The sequence below is a fragment of the Penicillium bovifimosum genome, assembly GCF_028826915.1.
Source record: "Penicillium bovifimosum strain IBT 22155 chromosome Unknown utg000005l_segment0_segment0, whole genome shotgun sequence".
NCBI lineage: Eukaryota > Fungi > Ascomycota > Eurotiomycetes > Eurotiales > Aspergillaceae > Penicillium > Penicillium bovifimosum.
In genome coordinates this window covers 4,657,472-4,677,839 of record NW_026622714.1, presented here as the reverse complement: position 1 = coordinate 4,677,839, position 20,368 = coordinate 4,657,472, and the positions used below count along the sequence as shown (strand labels likewise).

General features: G+C 50.6%; 9 protein-coding genes across 9 annotated transcripts; 6 read left to right on the top strand and 3 right to left on the bottom strand.

Annotated features, from left to right (window-relative positions):
* Window positions 1-1,257: 1,257 nt before the first annotated feature.
* N7515_006995 (uncharacterized protein) lies at window positions 1,258-2,331 on the top strand (the record flags this gene model as incomplete). Its single annotated transcript, XM_056667739.1, has 2 exons — window positions 1,258-1,742; window positions 1,815-2,331. The coding sequence occupies 2 exons, from the start codon at window positions 1,258-1,260 to the stop codon at window positions 2,329-2,331; spliced, it is 1,002 nt and encodes a 333-aa protein (XP_056521335.1).
* A 367-nt stretch (window positions 2,332-2,698) lies between these two features.
* On the bottom strand, window positions 2,699-6,178 carry N7515_006994 (putative importin 11; the record flags this gene model as incomplete). Its single annotated transcript, XM_056667738.1, has 6 exons — window positions 2,699-3,772; window positions 3,828-4,540; window positions 4,593-5,608; window positions 5,659-5,796; window positions 5,850-5,950; window positions 6,014-6,178. 6 exons carry the CDS (start codon window positions 6,176-6,178, stop codon window positions 2,699-2,701), a joined length of 3,207 nt encoding a protein of 1,068 aa, XP_056521334.1.
* Window positions 6,179-6,773: 595 nt separating this feature from the next.
* On the top strand, window positions 6,774-7,270 carry N7515_006993 (uncharacterized protein; the record flags this gene model as incomplete). The annotated part of the gene is made up of 3 exons (XM_056667737.1): window positions 6,774-6,877; window positions 6,931-7,075; window positions 7,144-7,270. Coding segments are annotated over exons 1-3 (372 nt in total), but the record flags the coding sequence as incomplete, so codon positions are not given.
* A 621-nt stretch (window positions 7,271-7,891) lies between these two features.
* Window positions 7,892-9,368, top strand: N7515_006992 (acid phosphatase PHOa; the record flags this gene model as incomplete). Its single annotated transcript, XM_056667736.1, has 3 exons — window positions 7,892-8,077; window positions 8,137-8,198; window positions 8,255-9,368. The coding sequence occupies 3 exons, from the start codon at window positions 7,892-7,894 to the stop codon at window positions 9,366-9,368; spliced, it is 1,362 nt and encodes a 453-aa protein (XP_056521332.1).
* A 495-nt stretch (window positions 9,369-9,863) lies between these two features.
* On the bottom strand, window positions 9,864-11,497 carry N7515_006991 (uncharacterized protein; the record flags this gene model as incomplete). Its single annotated transcript, XM_056667735.1, has 4 exons — window positions 9,864-10,754; window positions 10,812-11,245; window positions 11,296-11,371; window positions 11,447-11,497. The coding sequence occupies 4 exons, from the start codon at window positions 11,495-11,497 to the stop codon at window positions 9,864-9,866; spliced, it is 1,452 nt and encodes a 483-aa protein (XP_056521331.1).
* Window positions 11,498-12,198: 701 nt separating this feature from the next.
* Window positions 12,199-13,754, top strand: N7515_006990 (pex2/pex10/pex12 family protein; the record flags this gene model as incomplete). Its single annotated transcript, XM_056667734.1, has 3 exons — window positions 12,199-12,507; window positions 12,578-12,841; window positions 12,897-13,754. Coding segments are annotated over 3 exons (1,431 nt in total), but the record flags the coding sequence as incomplete, so codon positions are not given.
* Window positions 13,755-14,045: 291 nt separating this feature from the next.
* N7515_006989 (anthrone oxygenase family protein) lies at window positions 14,046-14,722 on the bottom strand (the record flags this gene model as incomplete). Its single annotated transcript, XM_056667733.1, has 2 exons — window positions 14,046-14,608; window positions 14,662-14,722. 2 exons carry the CDS (start codon window positions 14,720-14,722, stop codon window positions 14,046-14,048), a joined length of 624 nt encoding a protein of 207 aa, XP_056521329.1.
* Window positions 14,723-15,288: 566 nt separating this feature from the next.
* On the top strand, window positions 15,289-17,222 carry ilv3B (putative mitochondrial dihydroxy acid dehydratase; the record flags this gene model as incomplete). The annotated part of the gene is made up of 3 exons (XM_056667732.1): window positions 15,289-15,447; window positions 15,498-15,711; window positions 15,769-17,222. The coding sequence occupies 3 exons, from the start codon at window positions 15,289-15,291 to the stop codon at window positions 17,220-17,222; spliced, it is 1,827 nt and encodes a 608-aa protein (XP_056521328.1).
* Window positions 17,223-17,936: 714 nt separating this feature from the next.
* N7515_006987 (RNA 5'-triphosphatase domain-containing protein) lies at window positions 17,937-20,201 on the top strand (the record flags this gene model as incomplete). Its single annotated transcript, XM_056667731.1, has 2 exons — window positions 17,937-18,390; window positions 18,442-20,201. The coding sequence occupies 2 exons, from the start codon at window positions 17,937-17,939 to the stop codon at window positions 20,199-20,201; spliced, it is 2,214 nt and encodes a 737-aa protein (XP_056521327.1).
* Window positions 20,202-20,368: the final 167 nt, after the last annotated feature.

Here is a 20,368-nt window from a genome sequence, read left to right as displayed (position 1 = left end):
TCTACTACCTATCTAGGTCAGAATGGCACTCTGCCTTGCAATCTTCAACAGCCTCGATATCGGATCATCTGGTCTGCCTTGCCGCCCTGTACTTATGACACGACATATGCCAGTTTCCCCAAATTGACTGCCACTTCGGAGCAGAATGATCAGAGTCCCGGAAGCGCTTCTATGTATTTAGTCAGCACACGATCTGCACGCCCCCGGCCTCAAGAAAGTCGCTAAACGTGCAACCCCAGATCCCATTCTTAAAGTAGACGAATTTGATGGAATTGAGCACCCTTTGAAAGGGCTGCCGTCTGTATTGAGGGTGAATTGGCCACATTATCAGAGACTATACCTGTACGGAAGACACGAGTATTCCATCGCTTAGAGAAATACATAGGATCAGATCATCAAAAGCAAAGCCACAAATCGTAGTGAAACATGTAGAGTGGGCCTGCCCCAGCCACATTCAGCAACGGCAAAGCTCATCCACACATGGCTCGGCCGCCTAGACGTCCAGACATTCTCTGGACGTTCTGGTCCAAGAGATTCCGTCGATCCTCAAGCCACACTGTCCCATCTGTTCCAATTGTTTAGGGCGTACGTCACGGGACGATGCACTTCTTCACGGTAGCCAGTAGGGTCCTCTTTTCTTGACTACCAGTCTGACGATTCACCAGAAGCAGGGTCATCAGGAACAGGGGGTATCATACACAGCCACGGGGTATAAGGAGTTCAAGCCTGACTGAAGGCATCGCGGGCAAATCACGACGACTCTTATATGTTGGTTTCAATGCACTCCTGTCAGAAATGCTTTGCTGCCTACTTGATCTGTGATAAACCATCGCTATACAATGCTTTGATATTGCCCTAATATGGGTTTCAATGGTCATTCTGTCAGTATTGCTTTGCTGTCCAGCGGACCAGTGATAACATCCCTCGCTATACAATCTTTTGATATAGCTTTCGAATAGATTCTGGGGTTTCTATTGGATCTATCCAGCGAACAGTCCCCCGATGGACATTGCGAAAGGCTGCGGTTACCTTCGACTGAAACTCCATGATGCCCAAATGGACTCCTGTTGGGAGGGGCCAGCAATGTGTGAATCTTGGTTCGAAAGCAGTATAAAAGCACTGCACTTTTGCCTCGCTTTTGTCCTGATTCTTCAGAAACATCTATCAAAGTTCTACTACAGTACCACCTCTCTATTGATTCTATTGCTCTATTCATCCAATCGCGTGTTTGATATTAAAGCTTGCTTTATTCCAACCATGGGCATCATGAAGGAGACAGTTGGTGTGGGCGTCGGAGACATTCTCTCCTGTTTCAAGCTCATCGCAGAGCTACTAGAAGTTTGCTATGGCAGCTGCACAGAAGCTCCAAAGGCTCTACGAGATCTCGACATTGTTTTGCGTGGTTTGAAATCAGCTCTCACCAATCTACAAGGCGTATTGAAGGACGCCGTGAACGAGGGCCCTCGCAGTGAGGCCGACAAGACCCTCAGCTTCACGATCAGCAGCTGCATGAACACACTCAAAGAACTCGAGAAAGATACCAGAGACTACCGACCCGCCGCTCAATGGCCACCGTTCGAACCGGGTCCCCATGCCTTCAGGAAAACCCTCAAGAAGATGATTAAAACATCCTGGAACCGATTTGTGTTCCAGCTGAGGATAAATGGTTCACTCAGCAGGCACGAGGGAAGACTCCGCTCCTACGTGAATGTGATCACGCTGGAGGTGGAAACACGTAATCTGTGAGTTACCACCCTTCTCTTTGGTCTACGCTTGTTGTTGAGCTTCATACTAAGACGGTTGTGCTTGCACAGAGCTGCCACGGACCGCCTCGAGAAGGGCCAAAAAACTCAGTCGTTGAGGATGGAGGAGATTCAGAACGGCATCGCCCGCTTGGAAGAAGGTCAAGCCCCGGCATTGAACATGGCCGAGATGCGAAACAGTCTCACGGCCTGCTTGAAAGAAAGCCATGCAACCCAGACGTTGAACATGGCCGAGATGCGGAACGATATTGTCGACCGCTTGAGTGGAAGTCATGACTTCCGGGATTTGGGCATGGACGAAATGCAGACCAACACCACCGACAACCTCGAAGAATGCTATACGACTGAGATGTCGAAATTGGATATCCAGAGCACTATCACGGACCTCAAGATCAAGTCGCCCGTCTGTCGAGACATCTTCCGTCGAGTCATCAGCCTTGGGTACACCGTAGACGGTGTACAACATCTACAATGTGACAATGTCTATGAGGTGGCGTTCGGCGTTCTGGTATTCTTTTCTGCTGTGTTTGCGACGTTTGGAGGGAGGATCGTTGGTTATGTTGGATGAAGGGTAAGGGGGTTGGTTCATGGAGTTTGGAGTACGTTGGATTTTGATTTTTGAGTGTTCTCATACACTCCATACGTTCCTGTCCTGTATTTTCAGGATTCAAGTATTGATACCTATAGATATCACTCTCCGCTGAAGATAGGTATACGACTACGAAGACGACGACGCAATGATGAAACGAATTGTAACATATGTTCTCATGGATTGGGGTATGTAGCTAGAATACCGAGTACAAAGGATCGAGTGAATATGGACCTGGTGGTCATGCGAATTGGGAGATGGGTGACACACAAGACCAATGAATGATATGTGAGCAATGCAAGTAGGAACTGTGATACAAGTGTTTAGTGCCAAATGTAAAAGGTACTCAGAGCAATCCGAGAGCTCCGAACGCCGAGACTACTTCGGTGTCAACATTGACCAACCACTCGTCCTGGAAACGCTGCGCGCCACCGCAAGTAACGATCACTTCTTGCAGGCGATGACGTACGAAGTCTCGGATTGTGTAGCGGTGGATTGCATCTCCGGACTGCCAGTCACGGCGACGAACAACCTCAGGCGATTCAACCTCGGTGCTCTCTGGCACCGCGGTTGCTGACTCTGCGGGTGCGTTCCAGCAGACAAGGTAGTCGGCGTTAGGGTCGGTGCCTCCGTCAGCCAGCTCGGTGATCAGATCTGTCCACATGCTCAGATATGATTGCAGATGCGCAAGGATGTAAGCAGGAGGGGAAGGCGGCAAGGACGGATCGAGTGGCGTTCCTGGTAGGCCAAGGAGCTGGGTGAGTGCCAGCGCGTGGAGTTTCTTTTGATTGATGCTGCCAATATTATCGTAGTGCGAGAACCATTCAGTCAAGATCCATGTCAAAGCTTGCTCCTCGGATGAGTTAGTCGCGGCAGCAACCGATGAGGCGAAAATCGTAGGACTGGCCATCGCAAGGCGGGCCAGCACTGAATAATAATCACTCTCAACGACACCAACCACGGGTGAAGTCTTCTTGTGTGGACCGGACGTCTGACTAGCTTCATGCGCGGAATAGAGACCCTCTAGCAGAGAGGCAAGGAATGAGCTCTCCAGAAGGGATTGGGAGATGACGCGGTAAGTTGCCTCGCTACCGCCGTCAACTGTCTCGGCGCCGCGGAGCATCAAATCAACAAGACGAGGTATAACGCCTAGACGTTGTTTGGTGGTGGATTTGAGTAGAGATTCAAGGATGACGAGTATTTGCAAGCGGAAGCGATCACCAAGGACTTCTTGCGGTGCAAGGAAAACATATGATTCGAGAATCTGAATAGCCTGCGGGGTGCTGTCGGTTGCTGCTTCCAAGATTGGGAATAAAGACGGAAGGAGTGATATGATATCCGGTGAGGCAGGGGACGGCGTGGCTTGGATGATAGCGTGCCAGAGATCCAGTGCTTCATCTAGAAGATACACAATAGATTCCTATGGTCGAGGTTTAGGATTAGTCGAAACATGACAGCCTTCGGGCGGAGCTTACCGAGCCAGGTTCAACCGAGCTTTGAATCAGTGGAAGGATGAGAGAATGATATCTCACCGATTCATGTCGTAACGACTGAATCAAGGAGGACAGCAGAGTCAGGATAGCCTGTTTCATCAAATGTTCTTCCCCTGAACTTTCCCACAGGGGTGGGAGTAAAGAAATGATGTTGTCGGAGAAAGGGGTGATCTTCTTGTCGTCAATCACGCCGCTCGCCAATAAAAAGATAAAAGTACTTACATGATCTTCCATCTTGACCACTACCATGCGGACCGTCTCCAAGAGTCCCATCTTGGTCTCAGATGATTCGACTTCCTGAACAAGAGACATGAGGTTCTCCAATATGGGAGGCGCAAATGAGATAAATGTCTCGGGTTTGAATTCGTACGAGTCAAGTACACTCCGTAGCTGCCGCCCAGCAGTGATGCGGACGACCATGTCGTTCAAAGGGTCGTTCTTGCCGAGCAAGTGCTGGAAAATCTGGTAGATTGCATTCATGTTCAGTTCGCCTCCCTTGACTGGGACCCATTGACCAAGCATGAGGGCAAATCTCCGTCTCAGCAGCTTGTACTCATGTTCCTGGGACTGGACTTCGGGAACGATAGTGTGTTCTAAGAATGCATTGAAGTCTAAGTGCTGTTCAAGGCTTGCTGCAGCCAAGCCAATGGCAGAGTAGAGTGAGTCTTTCAAAAGCACATCGTGGTTGTCGGTGCCTAGAGTGCAAGGTTAGAACTGCGCCCATATCTTCATCATAAGTCAACTCACTGGCAAAAGTATAGAATACAGTCAGAAGTCGTGGGATCAACAGATCTTTGAAATGAATCACGAGGTCAAGGAAAAGCTTCTCCGAGCATGAGCGAATTGAAAACTCCCAAGCTTCAGTGTTCTCTTCCTCGCGCTTTTCCCAGTCCTCTGGCTCTTCTTCCCAATCTTGAAAGTCAATCTTGCGGAATCTGAAGAATTTCGTGACAAGTAGCTCCATGGCATGAACCACAAATTCTTCGGTAAAGAGTTGCGATTTGACAAGCTGCACGGATTGTTTCCGCTCCTCTTTGTCCTCCGGGGTCTGGTATTTGAAAGTTTGAGCAGGATTGAATGCCATTTTGGTGCAGGCTCGAATCAAAAGCAAGGCACGAAGGCCAGTCTTCTCGGTCAAAGATTTCCCTTCATCTCCATCACCAGTGCCGAGGCTGCCATATTTATCGCCGAGTGCGACCACTAATGACCAATACGACTGGACAAGAGCAATACTCTCTGGCAGCAAAGCGAAGGATGCGGGGTGTACTTTGGCCATTTCGACATGCAACTTAGACAGCTGCAGTAGGTGCTTCTCAATACCCTTGTGGATTGCCTCTGGAAGGTTCATGGGCCCATCAACAAGGGAGTGGAACTTGCTGAAGTGCAAATGGGTCAGCACCCAGAAATCTTGGACTTCCCGGCTGCGACTCGGGTGCTCAAAGCCAGCAATAATCAAGCGCCTTAGAACCTTGAGAGAAACTAAGCTCAATTCGACCGTCTCCAGCAATTGTCCTGCGTCGGCACCACCCTCCTCCAGTATTTTTCCCCATTCATTGAACTTTTCCAGATATATGTTTGCCAGTAGCTGAAATATCTCAGGCGATACTGACTGCAAATTGTGTCGCGTTCGTTGGATTCGTGCTGTGGATAGTTCCTTGATGATTTGAAGCAAGATGAGGAGAGTTCGAGAAAGCTGAAGGGGATTTGCGTCAGGTTGAACGGAGTATCGGAGTGAAGATATGATATATGGGATCGCATCAGGCCTTTATGAAGTTAGCACAGGAAAGGAACAGAGATTAGCACCTTGCCATACCAGTCATGAGGAAACTCGTATCTCATAATTTTTGCAATCATCAACGAGTTATGGAGAGCCAGCAGCGGCGCGGGCTCAATGATTCCTGCCTCTAGAGCCTTCGTCTTAATATGCTGCTTTTCTTCTGGCTTGATCGCACTGTCGCCAGCGTCAGCATGACCTTCTGCGCCGACGTGAGTCTGATAACATACTGTGCTGCCGTCTTCCTCCAGTATTTGTCGATGCCATTCTTTAGTTGAATAATTGCAAGGTAACGGACTTCGTTCGGTACGGTATGATCAAGAAAGACTCCCTGTGTGGTTGGAGAGAGTGTCATTAACCGGAAGCATCAATAACAGAACATGGCGACTAATACCTGTAGAAAAGAGTAGTACATTCCCTGTTTCTCCCACTTTTGAAGCTGCTCAGTACCCGATCGAACTTGCTGCTGAGATGAGCTTGCTGCTTGCACCAGGGTATTAAGCACATTTTGGGCACTGAGGGGGTTAGCCTCGCCCTGTACTTCGATGGCAAAAGCCATGGCGAATAACAGTACTCGATCGATGCGTGTCAGAGATATTGACCTGCAATCTTCCGAATATGGTGAAGTGAGATGCGAAGTCAGACATTCGATGGCCCCAATGGCTCTACAGCTATGGAACAAGAGACTCAGCGCACGTGGACTAGAGCATTGATTCACCGATAATCAGACATGTCTTGTCCGCGTAGCTGCTCCATCATGAACTCCCCGCCTTCGGATGAATCATATTCCAGTCCCGCCATACCCTAGGGCTGAACCCTAAGTTTTGCCCCGGTTTGGAGCTCGTGTTAGGGCTCCCGAGATCCCGAAGGTTCCCCTCAGTGGAGACGATGAAGTCAGTCGTCAACCAACCCGTTTTCCTGGATCGACAACCTGTCATGAAGTGGGAAAGAGTCAATTATTGATATTGTTTGCTGAACCAGCTTCCATCTTCCTCCGCACTTCTGACATACCTATGATGTATTATGATGCAACTACATTCCTACCCTGCCGGGGGCTTCAGAGTTATATAAAGCGCAGTTCAATAGATCATTAACATAAATCTTTCATCTAAACTGTTCCCTATTCACCGAAATCCTCAAATCAATCACCCAGCCAACATGCCTACCACCGAAGAATTGAAGAATGTTGCTTTCAACGCCGAGAAAGACCTCAACACCTACCAGGCCAAGCAGGGCCTCGGCAAGAAAAGTGACTCGAGTACGTTGCTCATATTCCAGCCTTGATTGATCATTTACTAATATGCATTCTAGCCCTCGAATCCGGTGTCGATGAGATGGTCGACCAGCGATTCCCTCAGTCCACGGGCGTCAAGTACGGTCCTGGGTCGACAGCCTCTGGCAGTGATCACCGTGTAATTCCCGAAGATGAGGGTGGCACTCGTGATGATCGAGACAGGTAAGACTTCAGTTTCCGCGCCGCGTAAAATCATAAGTTCATATCATTAACATTGTGGCTCTTTATAGACTCCCGAGGGCTACACACTTCCAGGGCGAAGGCGGTCCTGAAGAAAAGGCCGCGATCGAAAGTCAACGCCGCCCTGGCGATCAGGACACCCTGAACGTTCAAGATATGATGCAGCATGGAATCACCCGGTAAATGTGTACATCGAAAATGATATTTGACGACCTTGTACGATAATCGAAAGTTTATTTGTCTTCTATGTACCTGCGGATTATTCATTATCCCATTGATCCACGTGTGTACCGAAAATCTAGGTTGCAGTTGCACATGAGTAGTAGTAGTTACTCCGTTCAAGTACGGAGAATACTCCGCCGTACATGCGCGATTGGGTCCATTGGGAAGACTAGAGCTGCTGGCCCATGGACTAGTTAAGCTTTGGCCCTGGGCTTGGCACGTGTCAGAATTCCGGTAAAGCTCATTCAGCCAATCAGAGGGCCCCATTGCTCCATGTGTACAACGTTCATTCCTCGACCTCAGCTTCAAAACATCAGATACCAGCGCAAGACTTGAGCAAAGCTGCCAATGTTATAGATCCCCCAGGTACTGCTCAGGTACATACACCCTTGTCGCCCACACCTCATGATCCATCTGAGTCTACGATGTAAGACGCACGTGTAGGGTTCTTTAAGTACACACTTCCTCTAGGTGACATTCCTCTTCCTTTCTTAATATCACCCTCCTCATCATCCTCTATCTCCTCTAGACTTCTCATCAATTTCATCATTGGCGCAGTGTCTTCCATTCATCAAAATGAAGATCAGTCTCGTGATTCTGATGGGAGCGGCTGCTCTGGTCGTGGCCCAAACAGCTACCACATCCGAGCCCGCTCTCGCAGACATTCACGCCGCTGCCGCCACTATTAAGCCAGAGGTTACTACTTCAAACGTCAAGGGGTTGGCTTTTGATCGGTTCTATCAAGTCTGGCTGGAGAACATTGTATGCCCACCTTCAAAACATAACATAACCGAGACACCTTGATTCATTATTGCTCATAGGATTATGAAGACAGCGCCGCAGATACCAATATGCAGTGGCTCGCTTCCCAGGGCATCTTGCTGTGAGTTCCCAATTAACATTCCAAGTTGAGACCATTCAATGCTGAGTCTCTTTTAGGACGAATTTTTACGCGGTCACTCACCCTTCTGAGCCAAACTACTGCGCCGCCGCCGGTGGTGACACTTTTGGCATGGATAATGATGACTTCAAGCAAATTCCCGCAAATATCTCTACGGTTGCTGATTTGCTGGACACCAAGGGCATCTCGTGGGCTGAGTACCAGGAGCACATTCCCCATGCCGGCTTCCAAGGGTTCAACTACTCGAACCAAGCAACCTATCGCCCTGACTACGTCAGAAAGCACAACCCTATGGTGCTTTACAACTCAGTTGTGGCTAACAACAGTCGTGCACGTTCTATCAAAAGCTTCGAGGACTTCGAACGTGATCTTGAAGACAAGAAACTTCCCCAGTGGGCGTTCATCACTCCCAACATGACCAACGATGCGCATGATACCAACATTACCTTCGGTGCCAAGTGGGAGCGCAAATGGGTCTCCAAGCTGCTCCAGGACGAATATTTTTTCAATGACACTCTTCTTCTGTTGACGTTCGATGAAGATGATACCTACACTAAGGGCAACCGTGTGTTCAGTGTTCTGGTTGGCGGCGCCGTTCCTGAGCACCTCAGGGGTACAAAGGATGACACATTCTACACCCACTACTCTAGCATTGCTAGTGTCTCGGCCAACTGGGGTCTTCCTTCCCTGGGCCGCTGGGATTGTGGCGCCAACCTCTTCGAGATCGTTGCCAATAAGACTGGTTACATCAACTACGAGGTCGACAAGACCCATTTGACCTTGAATCAGACTTACCCCGGGCCCATGTCAATTGGTGACAAGGAAACTGGAAACACCTCCACTTTCATTCCCGAGTGGCCGGTGCCCATCACCGATAGCAATGAGAAGTGCTCTGGTGGTCACGGTATCTTGGATATCGTCAAGAAGACCTATGGCAATCTAAGTGCGACATACGACACCAAGCCGTACCCTTGGAGCGCCAAATATCACTACAATGACAAGGTCACTGCCAGGCGGCTCAATGATACTGAGACCAAGACAAACTCGACCAAGAAAGATGATGGCCACGGGAATACCGGTGTGACTGCCACGGCTTCCGTCCCCACGGCGGTTCTCGGAGTTCTGCTGGCCTTCGCGGCCTGCATCTTTTGATTTGGTAGTTTAAGGCTTTTTCCCGGTGTTCTCAGCTGGTATGGGTGGCATCCATCATGTGATTCTTTACAGCCTGAGCAAGTAGGGAAAAAGGACTCGAATCATATTCAGAGACCTTGAAGCCAAAGACACGCCTACTCTAAAAATCAATATTCTAATCCATAGCTTCTAACCAAACTGATTTCATGGAGCATTCCAGTTCCGATTCAAAGACGTTCTGCTTAGGACGCAGATCTTTAATCGCTGTTCTAAAGGGGAACGAGCTCCGGAAAACTTCTGGACCTCGTAAAAGCAGAATCAAAGTCGACAGTTCGCCGGTATACATTGTCATAATCGACCGATACCTATGGTCAGGCCAGTAACGTAATTGGGCATACTCAATTGGCAGAGCTAGCTACCTGCGCATGAATCTGCCGTGCCAGTCGTCATAATCCTCCATCATCCATGCAAACCAAATAGTCCTCGCCAATCTAGCCATTGCCGCGAGCTCACATATCACAGACGTGCTGTCTTGATCAGGATACTTTTGGTCTCGAGAAAGCTGTCGAGACTACAAAGGAGCCCCTCTCGGCCATTCCCGCTCATCTTCATGCCACCATAGGAGGCGTCTTTCGCATTAGCAGGGCTGGTGCAGTTCACCCCGACAGTGCCCGCATCCAACGCCTTGGCCAGACGAATGGCACGATCAAGGGCCTTCGTGAAAACAGCAGCAAACAAGCCGAAATCCGAGTTATTCGCTTTCTCGATTGCTTCAGCTTCGGTGGAAAAGGTGTTGATCACAACAACAGGACCAAAGACCTCCTCGCGCATCAGCCGAGAGTCTTCGGCAACGCCCTCGAAGATAGTCGGTCGCACGAAGAACCCGTTATTTGCATCCCCGCCTAGAGTGAGTGTGCCATCCTTTTCCCCTATAGCAAGGTACTCCTTGATCCGGTGGTACTGTAGTACATCGATCTGCGGACCATGCGAGGTAGCAGGGTCGAGGGGATCACCCAAGCGAACAGCAGTGAAATTCACACGAAACATGCTGATGAACTGTTCAGCTACCGATTCATGCACATAAATCCGAGAGTTTGCTGAGCACACTTGTCCGCTGTTGAACCGAATACTGAATTGAGTCTGCGCAGCGGCATCCTCCAGATCCGCGTCTTCAAAGATTATGGCCGGAGATTTCCCGCCCAGCTCCATGTGTACGTGCTTCAAATTCGACTTTGCAGCAGCTGTTTGGATCTTCTGGCCTGTTGCGGAGGAGCCGGTGAAACTGATACAGCGCACGGTCATGTGCGAAGCCAGCGCCGCACCAGCAGGGTCACCGAAGCCAGAGATGATATTGACAACTCCGGGTGGGAATCCCGCTTTCTCAATTAATTTTGCTACATAGAGGGACTATGGCATTGGTTAGTTCAAATTGCCACTGAGTCACACGGAAGTCATCGTACAGACCGTCAAGGGCGCCTTCTCGCTGCTTTTCAGCACAACTGTGTTGCCCGCTGCCAACGCTGGTGCCATCTTCCCGGCAAACATGATGAGCGGAAAGTTCCATGGGATAATAAGCGCTACTACGCCGTATGGCTGCTTGACAGTCAAGTTAAGGTGGTCCGGCGTGTTGAGACTAGCCGTTCCCTGCGCGCTCCAACCAGCACCAGCGAAGTGGGCGAAATACTCGGCTGCTATACCAGCATCGAAGAACTGTGAAATTGGTCGGCCGGTAGAGAGTGTCTCAAGCTTTGCCAGCTCGTTGTTCGATTCCAGTATGAGCTGGGATAATCTGCGCATGTATCCGCCACGCTTGTCGGTGCCTAGGTCTCGCCAGGCTGGAGAGGCTGCGTGGGCAGCAGCAACGGCATCATTGACGTCTTTACTATCTGCTTCTTCGACTTTATGGCGGAGGAAGTGTCAGCAGTGCGCTGATTTCCGATGGAAGTACACATGCCTTGAGCAACTATCTCTTTGGTGTATGGACACACAACCCCGAACGTTTTACTAGCAGACGATGACCGGAACTAGGAAGATTAGAACGAGGAATTAAGCGGGAATTGTGTAGTGTATGTATCATAAGGGATGCAGGTGCCCCATACCTCGCCGTTAATGAACAGCCGAGTCTCGATGGGGTCGTTCAAAGTGGCCATACTGGAGAGTCTGATAGTTTTTCACCGGACCTTTGGAATAAAAGCAAAATTTGAGTCAAGACGAACATTGGCTTCGTTTATAAAGATGCCAACAAAGCAAGACGCGCATTCTGATTTGGTCCATCATTGTGAAACCAAGAGACCTCGCCTCAGATGCAAGGTCACATCCCGCATGATGCATCAATTCTTGTGGACAGTATTGGACTATTGGGCGATGTAGGCCAAACCGATTGCAAACTTGCATTAATCTGACTTGAATGGGCTCACTTCAAACCTGGAATGGCTTATGCTGGCTCCCAAACACTGTAAGAATGTCCCTATCGGTCTGATTCGGACTAGATGGTTTTCATAGGGCTGGCCACTTCCGACCATCAAGCTTTCCAACACGACGTTGTAGGCAGCTTTCAAGTCCGATTTTGTCATTGACATTTGACACTGTTGGTACACACGGTACCTGTATAGTAAATAGTTCATTATAGTTGTTGAACATGTTACATTTGTGACTATCCGCAGTAGTATCTGAAAAATGATCTCAGTTTCATAAGACCGCAAATACCCGGTCACGTGATATACCTCGGCCCAGGGAACCGAGCACGGCCAGCAAGCAACCCCAGGCTGCCGGGCAGGACCCATTTCCCCGTATTGTCAAGATCCCCGAATTCGCTCCCTCCTGTCCTCCACAATCAAGCCATGATTTCACGATGAGCTCAACAAACTTCGCCGCCGCCCAACAGCGGGTTCTTGAACGTCGTCGCCTGCGCGAGGCCGAATTGCGCGCCCGTCATGCGGCACAGCAGCGGGCTTCCCCGATCAGCCCGGCTGTCGTCCAGCGGCTGCCCTATCCATTGAATCGATGGCCCAGCTCGGGATGGCGCATATGGAATACCATCAAAGGTCGGGATGGCACGCGTCCCGCATTTCGAGTGGGCCAGGTGGATGCCGAATTGTTGGATGAAGAATTGCTTGGTCTGATGAAGGGCCAGGTTGGGGATGCCCTCAAATATTTCGGGGTATGTATAGCTGCTCGGAGTGGGGATTGCAAGTTGTGCGTCAATATATGGTGACTGACAATGGATATAGCCGCAAATGCGAGAAGAGTGGTCACACGAGATTCTGTTCGCGTTGCGGGCTATCCTCTTCAAACTTTCAATATGGGATCATAATGCATCATATGGCGCGGCACTACAGGGTCTGAAATATACCGACAGTCGAAGCAAAGGGCCCGTTTTCTCTTCGCCTACGAAATGGCAAAAAAGTATCTATGGCTTGCTGACAGTCGGAGGACGATATGCATGGGATAAGTGGGAGAGCTGGCTGATCAACCAAGAAGGCGGTTATGACGAGGTTGGTTGCCAATACACCTCACGCTATTATAAATGCTCCTACTAACAGATACAAGCCATCGCAGGACATCCGGATGCTGTCACGACTAACGGACATTATTTCCACATCGCACTCGATTGCCGCCTTCGTCTCTTTCCTGGTGTTCTTAGTGAATGGCCGATATCGTACCTTGGTCGATCGCATCCTCCGCATCCGACTTACCCCGCCCTCTGCACAGGCCAGCCGGGAGGTATCCTTTGAATATCTAAACCGGCAGCTGGTCTGGCATGCGTTTACGGAATTCCTTCTTTTCCTCCTTCCTCTTGTTGGAATTGGTCGCTGGAGAAGGTGGATATCCCGAGCTTGGCGCAAGTTGGTCAGTTCCATGCGCTCAAGCGACGATGACGACGAGCCTCTCGAAAAGCAAGGAGAGCTGGCCTTCCTTCCGGAACGGACCTGCGCCATCTGCTACCGCAATCAGAATCCAACAACAACGACAGAATCGGATATTACGGCGGCATCTGCTGCGGGTGGCGCTTCAGGTGGCATCTCGGGATCGGCACAAACCGATATTGTGAACCCTTACGAGACTGTCCCCTGTGGCTGTATTTATTGCTTTGTCTGCATTGTGCAGAAGATTGAGGCAGAAGAAGGCCAGGGATGGACTTGTCTTCGATGTGGCGAGATTGTCAAGAAGTGCCAGCCTTGGAATGGCGATGTGTTGGAGGAACCGCGCTCGCAGCCTGGCACTGGCAAGATTGTTGGGTTTGCCATTGATGGGGAGTCGGACGACGAGGCTCATGGGTCAGATGTCGCCCATGAAGAGTTGGATGACAAGTCCAGCCCACTGCAGGAGATCAGTGGAGACGAGGCACTGCAACATTCGGAGCAGTGGTCGGCCGTTGAGAAGGACTCTGGAGAGGCGGACGAGGAGAGTACGAATACTTAGATGCGGAGCCTACTTCAGCAACACAACCGCTATAAGGCCTACTCTTCAGCCTTAAGATGTTGTAAGGAGCTATGGCCTTCTTTTCCACAACTTGTTTATATAGCTATTACTTGGGTAGCGGCAGTACATACACCTTGCAGCCCCGATGGAAATTCGACGATACCCATTTCATTCTCTTGCAGGTGGACTCCTCTCAACGTAATCATACAAAGACTAAAATAACAAACATGAAGATCCTCATGACCTCAACCTGGCTTCTTTTCCGACTATCCGCGTTCAAGGAAGTACCCAGCTGTTGACAGCAGCATAGAATCCAATGACAGCCCCAGCAAGGGGGAACGAAGCTCTAATTAAGTTCAGCTTCGACCAGTGCTCCAAAAGCGCAGGAACCTCGCTATCCTCCCTCGCCCGCTTTGCCTTCTCCTGTTCACTGACCACCATTCCCTTAGTCCCCTCCGCAAGGGCAGCATCGTCACGCTTCGCATGAGCCTTCAGCTTGCCATTCACCCTCTTCATAACCGTAAGTGTGAAAGGCGCGATGCCCATTGTGACACCCACGGCGAGCAGATAACATGCCGACCAGCTACCGCCCAAGACATCTGGGCCAGGGGTGGGGGAATCCCGCAATGCCCAGAGCGCATACATATTTGCGAGCGAGGAAACCGCCGAGATCCCGGGGTAAAGCTTACTGCCGCGAGTGTAGAGATAGAGCCACTGGTGTGTGAGGTGAGTGGTCGGGGTTCCTGGGATGTCCTCGGCTGGCAGTGTTGCGCTCGATGGGCGACGGCTTGGGAGGATGAGAGTTGGGATGCTGACGATTGATAGTGTAGCAATACCGCCTTGTTCGTTGTTAGTATGGTGGCTGTCTTTGGGGGCCCTGCCTAGTGCTTACCGGCTGCCGCTGCACAGCCAATAGTCCCAATTGCTTGGGCGATTCTCACGTCGGTAGCCATTGCCTGTGATTATTGATATGATGCTTGTAGCAGACTCTTTGTATAACAGCAAAACGAGCTTTCAGTCGACGAAGCGCTGCGAACCTTCGTGATGCTTTTATATAGAGATAATGTATGACGTCAAAGGCCGACCTCGGGTTTTGCGGGTTCTGGACCTTCTGGTGGGATGTCACTTGATCTACAACTACTGTGTATGCGATTAGGGTAAGAGGTAGGAAACATGATCTACACTTTCTAAAGAAACTTTGATCTAGTTACAGTACGTAGAATCTCTTGGCCCATACAAGGCATACATGCTTGACGGAGGTCCCCCGAGGCTAGCCGGAGATCAGAGCCAACTCCGATGTTGCTCTTCAATCGACTGTATCTCACTGGAGCCCACAATAACGCGGGTAACGCGGGGTCCACTGGGTACGGGCCGTACACTGGGGTTCGGACTTGACAGCGACATCCACTGGGGTTCGGACTTAATTGCGATATCCTTCAGCTAGGTTGTGGGCTATATCTATGCTCAATTGCACCTGGGTCATTCGACTCTGCTGTTCGTTCTTCTCGTCTACCTCGTCATGGATTCCTCAAAGCCAATGGAGTCTAGCACTCTGAAGGAGGATAAATACATCAACTTCCCTTCTTTGCCCACTGATGCGAAGCATCCAGATGGTACCCCCGCACTCAACCGTCACTCTCATACTATCACCAATGGCCATGACTTTCCCGGTGCACGGGTAAGGTGGAACTGACAAACGGAATGAGGGGTGCTACTGACTCGCTGTAGGCTATGCTCTTTGCCGCCGGTGTCCCCGACAAGGAAACGATGGCTACGAGCCCACACGTCGGCATCGCCTCAGTATGGTGGGAAGGAAACCCATGCAACATGCACCTGATGGATCTGGCCAAAACAGTCAAGAAATCAGTTATGGAACAGAATATGCTTGGCTGGCAGTACAACACGATTGGTGTTTCGGATGCACTCGCCATGGGGAGTGAAGGTTGGTTGATTCTCGACGCTGGCACTCCCAGAAAACAGATAGCTAACCTAATTTTAGGTATGCGATTCTCTCTTCAGACCCGGGAGATCATCGCCGACAGTATCGAGAGTGTGACCTGCGCGCAATATCACGATGCATGCATTGCTATCCCCGGTTGCGACAAGAACATGCCTGGTGTTGTGATGGGTATGGCTCGCCACAACCGCCCATCTATCATGATATATGGTGGAACAACTGGAATCGGTTACTCTGAGCACCTGCGCAAACGGATCAATGTCTCAACGTGCTTTGAGGCTGCGGGTGCCTACTCCTACGGTACCCTGCGCCAGCCCGATGATGGTGGAGACCAAACCAAGACTCAGGACGAAATCATGGATGACTTGGAACGGCATGCTTGCCCTGGCGCCGGCGCCTGTGGTGGTATGTTCACGGCAAACACCCTGGCTACTGCCATTGAGTCGATGGGTCTGTCTCTACCCGGCTCATCCTCCACCCCTGCTGAGTCGCCCTCTAAGATGCGCGAGTGTGTTCGTGCTGCAGATGCCATCAGGGTCTGTCTGGAAAAGAACATCAAGCCGCGGGATTTGCTCACCAAACGGTCATTTGAGAATGCTCTGGTTATGACAATGGCGCTGGGCGGAAGCACCAACGGTGTTCTTCACTTCCTGGCCATGGCGCGGACGGCCGGTGTTGACCTGACACTGGATGATATCCAGCGGGTCAGCAACAAGATCCCCTTCATCGCTGACCTCTCGCCCAGTGGCAAGTACTACATGGCCGATCTGTATGAGGTTGGGGGTGTTCCATCGGTTCAGAAGTTGCTAATTGCAGCGGGTCTCCTTGATGGCGACATCCCCACCGTGACTGGCAAAACACTGGCTGAGAACGTAGCCTCGTTCCCCTCACTCGCCGAGGGTCAGGATCTTATCCGGCCTTTGGACAACCCAATCAAGTCAAGCGGCCACCTGCAGATCCTACGTGGCAACCTTGCACCGGGTGGTGCAGTTGCTAAAATCACCGGAAAGGAAGGTCTCACTTTCACTGGCAAGGCCCGTGTCTTCAATAAGGAACACGAGCTCAACGACGCTCTGAACGAAGGCCGCATTCCTCGCGGCGAGAACCTCGTCATTATTGTGCGCTATGAAGGTCCCAAGGGTGGTCCCGGAATGCCGGAACAGTTGAAGGCCAGTGCAGCTCTGATGGGAGCCAAACTGACGAACGTGGCGCTCATCACTGATGGACGTTATTCAGGCGCCAGCCATGGTTTCATTGTCGGCCACATTGTACCTGAAGCCGCAGTGGGCGGCCCGATTGCGCTCGTGCGCGACGGAGATATCATCACCATTGACGCTGAGACGAACTCGCTCTCTATGGTTGTGTCGGATGAGGAACTTAAGGAGAGGCGACGTCAGTGGATGCCTCCTTCACCGCACATCACCCGTGGTGTGCTGGCGAAATATGCGCGATTGGTCAGTGATGCATCGCAGGGAGCCATGACCGATTTGTTTTGATCCAATACGATATAGCATCCATAGATGTGAGCGCTGACATCGTATACATAGCAGTATAGTCATAGCGTATTTTGCCTGGAGAAGTTGAATGATTTTATGATCTACAAATAGCTGTTCTACCGTGTTCTACTGTGTAACCTAAGAAGATAAACATTCCATGTCGATATGGTTTTCGTGGCCCCGCTTCGAATTGGCCAGTAGAAAGTAAGAATCTACACATGTTGGGCACAAAGCGGAATAGCTAGTCCTACTCCGTACATAACTTAGCCTTGGGGGCAATCAAAATCATACTGCATAAAAGGCAAAGAAGAGAATAGAGATCGGAAAGTGGATAAGATCCCCTAAACTATGTTTAACTATGTAGTCCAGGACTCCATGTCCCATCCTAAGAAGGTACTTCTCCTTGTATGCAAGACGTCATAATCAAGCAAGTCACTCTTTTCAAGTTTGTGGCTGCAGAAAAGTGGGCCCTTTGGATGACTCAACCCCACGCCGCCCGTCCCGAGCCTGTGAGTGGCCGATCCTAACTCTGTCGCTTTTTCTTCTTCTCGGCGCTCGCAACTCATTATCAACGTTGTCCCTTGCGCTTTCCTCATTGGACTCGAGGCTATCCGTGCTACCCAAAGAGCATCGGGCGTGCCCTCTCGTGGTTCTTGGCAAAATCCCTTTTGCGGGGCTCTGAAAGAGTCCAGAACGCCATCCCGGTACTTAATCATGGGGCCCGACAGCATCTCCGCCTTATACGACTTGTTAACGTCGCAGCCCAAACGATTGGGAATCGCAACTATCCCGCAATACTTTTACTCGGTGCGCGCAGCTGCGCAAAATATTTCTTTCGTCTCCGTCGCCAGCTCCCTCCGTGGACTCTATCGCAATGACAACGTGAACTCGGTTCAAATTGTATTCGTTACTTGTGTGATTGCAATGACTGGGTGTGGGATATTAGCATCGCTGGTGAAGCGCAAGCTGTCGTGGTCAAATGATCAGTCTGCGCAAGCCCCCGGTGCTCACAAGCGCGCGACCAAATCTTCCAAAACGCTGAGCTCATCGGACTCGGAAGACTATGAAGATGAAGACTACGATAGCAAGACATCATTGCGTCGTGGAACCAATCCGGACTACAAAGCGAAGGATTTGTCGTCGGAGAATCAGCAGCAAAGCTCCAATGGTACGTGGACAACTTGTCTTGCACTGGAGACCTTGGCTAACATTTTCGCAGCATATGAAACCGACCCGGGTATACTCAGGAAATTCAGTACATACAACTCTTACACCACTTCGGTAGCTACATATCCGACCATTCGCACGTTCTATAGCCCCCATCCACACCTTGCTCGACTTCCGACAAAACCAACTCCTGTCCCATTACTCGTGGTCATTCATGGACTGGGCGGGTCCCTCGCACAATTTCACCACCTCCTGACTAGTCTGTCGAATGTTGGATCATGCTTTGGCATCGATTTACCCGGGTGCGGGCTGTCCAAGTTTGCGCCGACGGATTGGAACGCATACACTGTGGAGGCTCTGTCTGAACTGCTAGCTGAAGCCATCGATCAGCACCGGGACCGAGAGGGTGGCCAGCAAGTCATTTTGGTCGGCCACAGTCTGGGGTGTTCCCTGTCTGCCCTCTTGGCTTCCTCGAACTCCACCATCGGCGCAAAGCTCAAGGAGCATATAATTGGCCTGATTGCCGTGTGCCCTCGTGCCTCACCTCCTTCTGCGCAGGAAACTGCGAAGTTCCGGCGAGCGCTCTATGTTCCCGATACTATCTTCGATCTTTGGCGTCGCTGGGACAGACGCGGAGGCGAAAAAAGTGCCAGCGTCATGCGGATGGTCGGCGTTGCTGCTGACGCGGAAACGCGGGATCTTCAGGTGCGCTTCAACAAGCAAAGCCAAACGCCTGTTTGGCGACGTATGGCATGGGGCACACTCCCCAACTACGATAATGGCGATGAGGCGATTGGCGGGTTGCCCGGCGAAAAGATCTGGGCTGGAGTTCAGATGCCAGTCTTACTAGTCGCAGGAGATGCGGATGCTGTGACCAAGCCTGTGGAGGTGCAGAAGCTCTTGAAGTTCTTTGGCGATGCTTCTGTCCATACCACAAGTGATACCAGCGACAGCAGTATCATTCCAGACGCTTCGCGGGTCCACAACCAAATATACTCTACAGCCGACGATCTCGCCAATGAGAAGGTCTTTGGTCTGGAAGTCTCCGAAAAGAACTTGGAAATTGGCACCCGGAAACGAGTGGTCAAGTCCGTTATCTTGCCAGCACCGGCATCACATGCATTGCTCTACGACCGAGCGACCTATCGCACTCTTGCAGGGATCATCCAGGATTTCCTCTCGTCGAACATCGACAATCGCCTCGGTCTGGGCTGGCAATTGCAGTTCATGAACACATCCGGAAAGTGGGATGTCAAGAATCTTGCCAAGTGGCAAAAGGTCGCTCCAGTCTCAGCGCCGATCGCCAACACTTTTGCTGCGATGAAGATGCTACGCGAAGTTGATGAAGAACACAACCCCGTTACTTTCTCTGCAAAGTACCGTGGTCGTATCCACGCTGTTATCGATATCAGTCACGAGAGTCCAGTATACAACCCTGCTGAAATGGAGAAGGGCGGGGTTCGCTACTGCAAGCATCCGACTGTCTCTAAGATCCCTCCGACTCCAGACGAGGCGCGCGACTTCATCGCTCTTGTCAACAGCCTCCAGAAAGAGATTGATGAGAAGATGGAGCAGCGCACAGACGCCGAAAAGTCATTGCCGCGTCCACTTGTTGGAGTCCACTGTCACTACGGCTACAACCGTACTGGGTTCCTGGTTGTTTGTTATTTGATCGACCAGCTTGGCTATGGGGTGCAAGATGCCATTGATGAGTTCAATCGATGTCGGCCTCCTGGTATTCGGCATGGACATTTCATTGATACACTGTTTGTTAGATATTGCGTTGGGCTGAAGAGAGCACCTACACTGTAATTTGGAAGATTTGGCGTTAACACTGGGTTGACTATGGATGGTTTCGGCTTTGGGTATTGGTGTTATTTTTACTTTTTTACAATTACGAATAATGAAAACCTGTCACGAATCAGATACCCAACGAGTTTTCATGAAGAACACGAGAGGACAAGAGCTCCTGAATGATA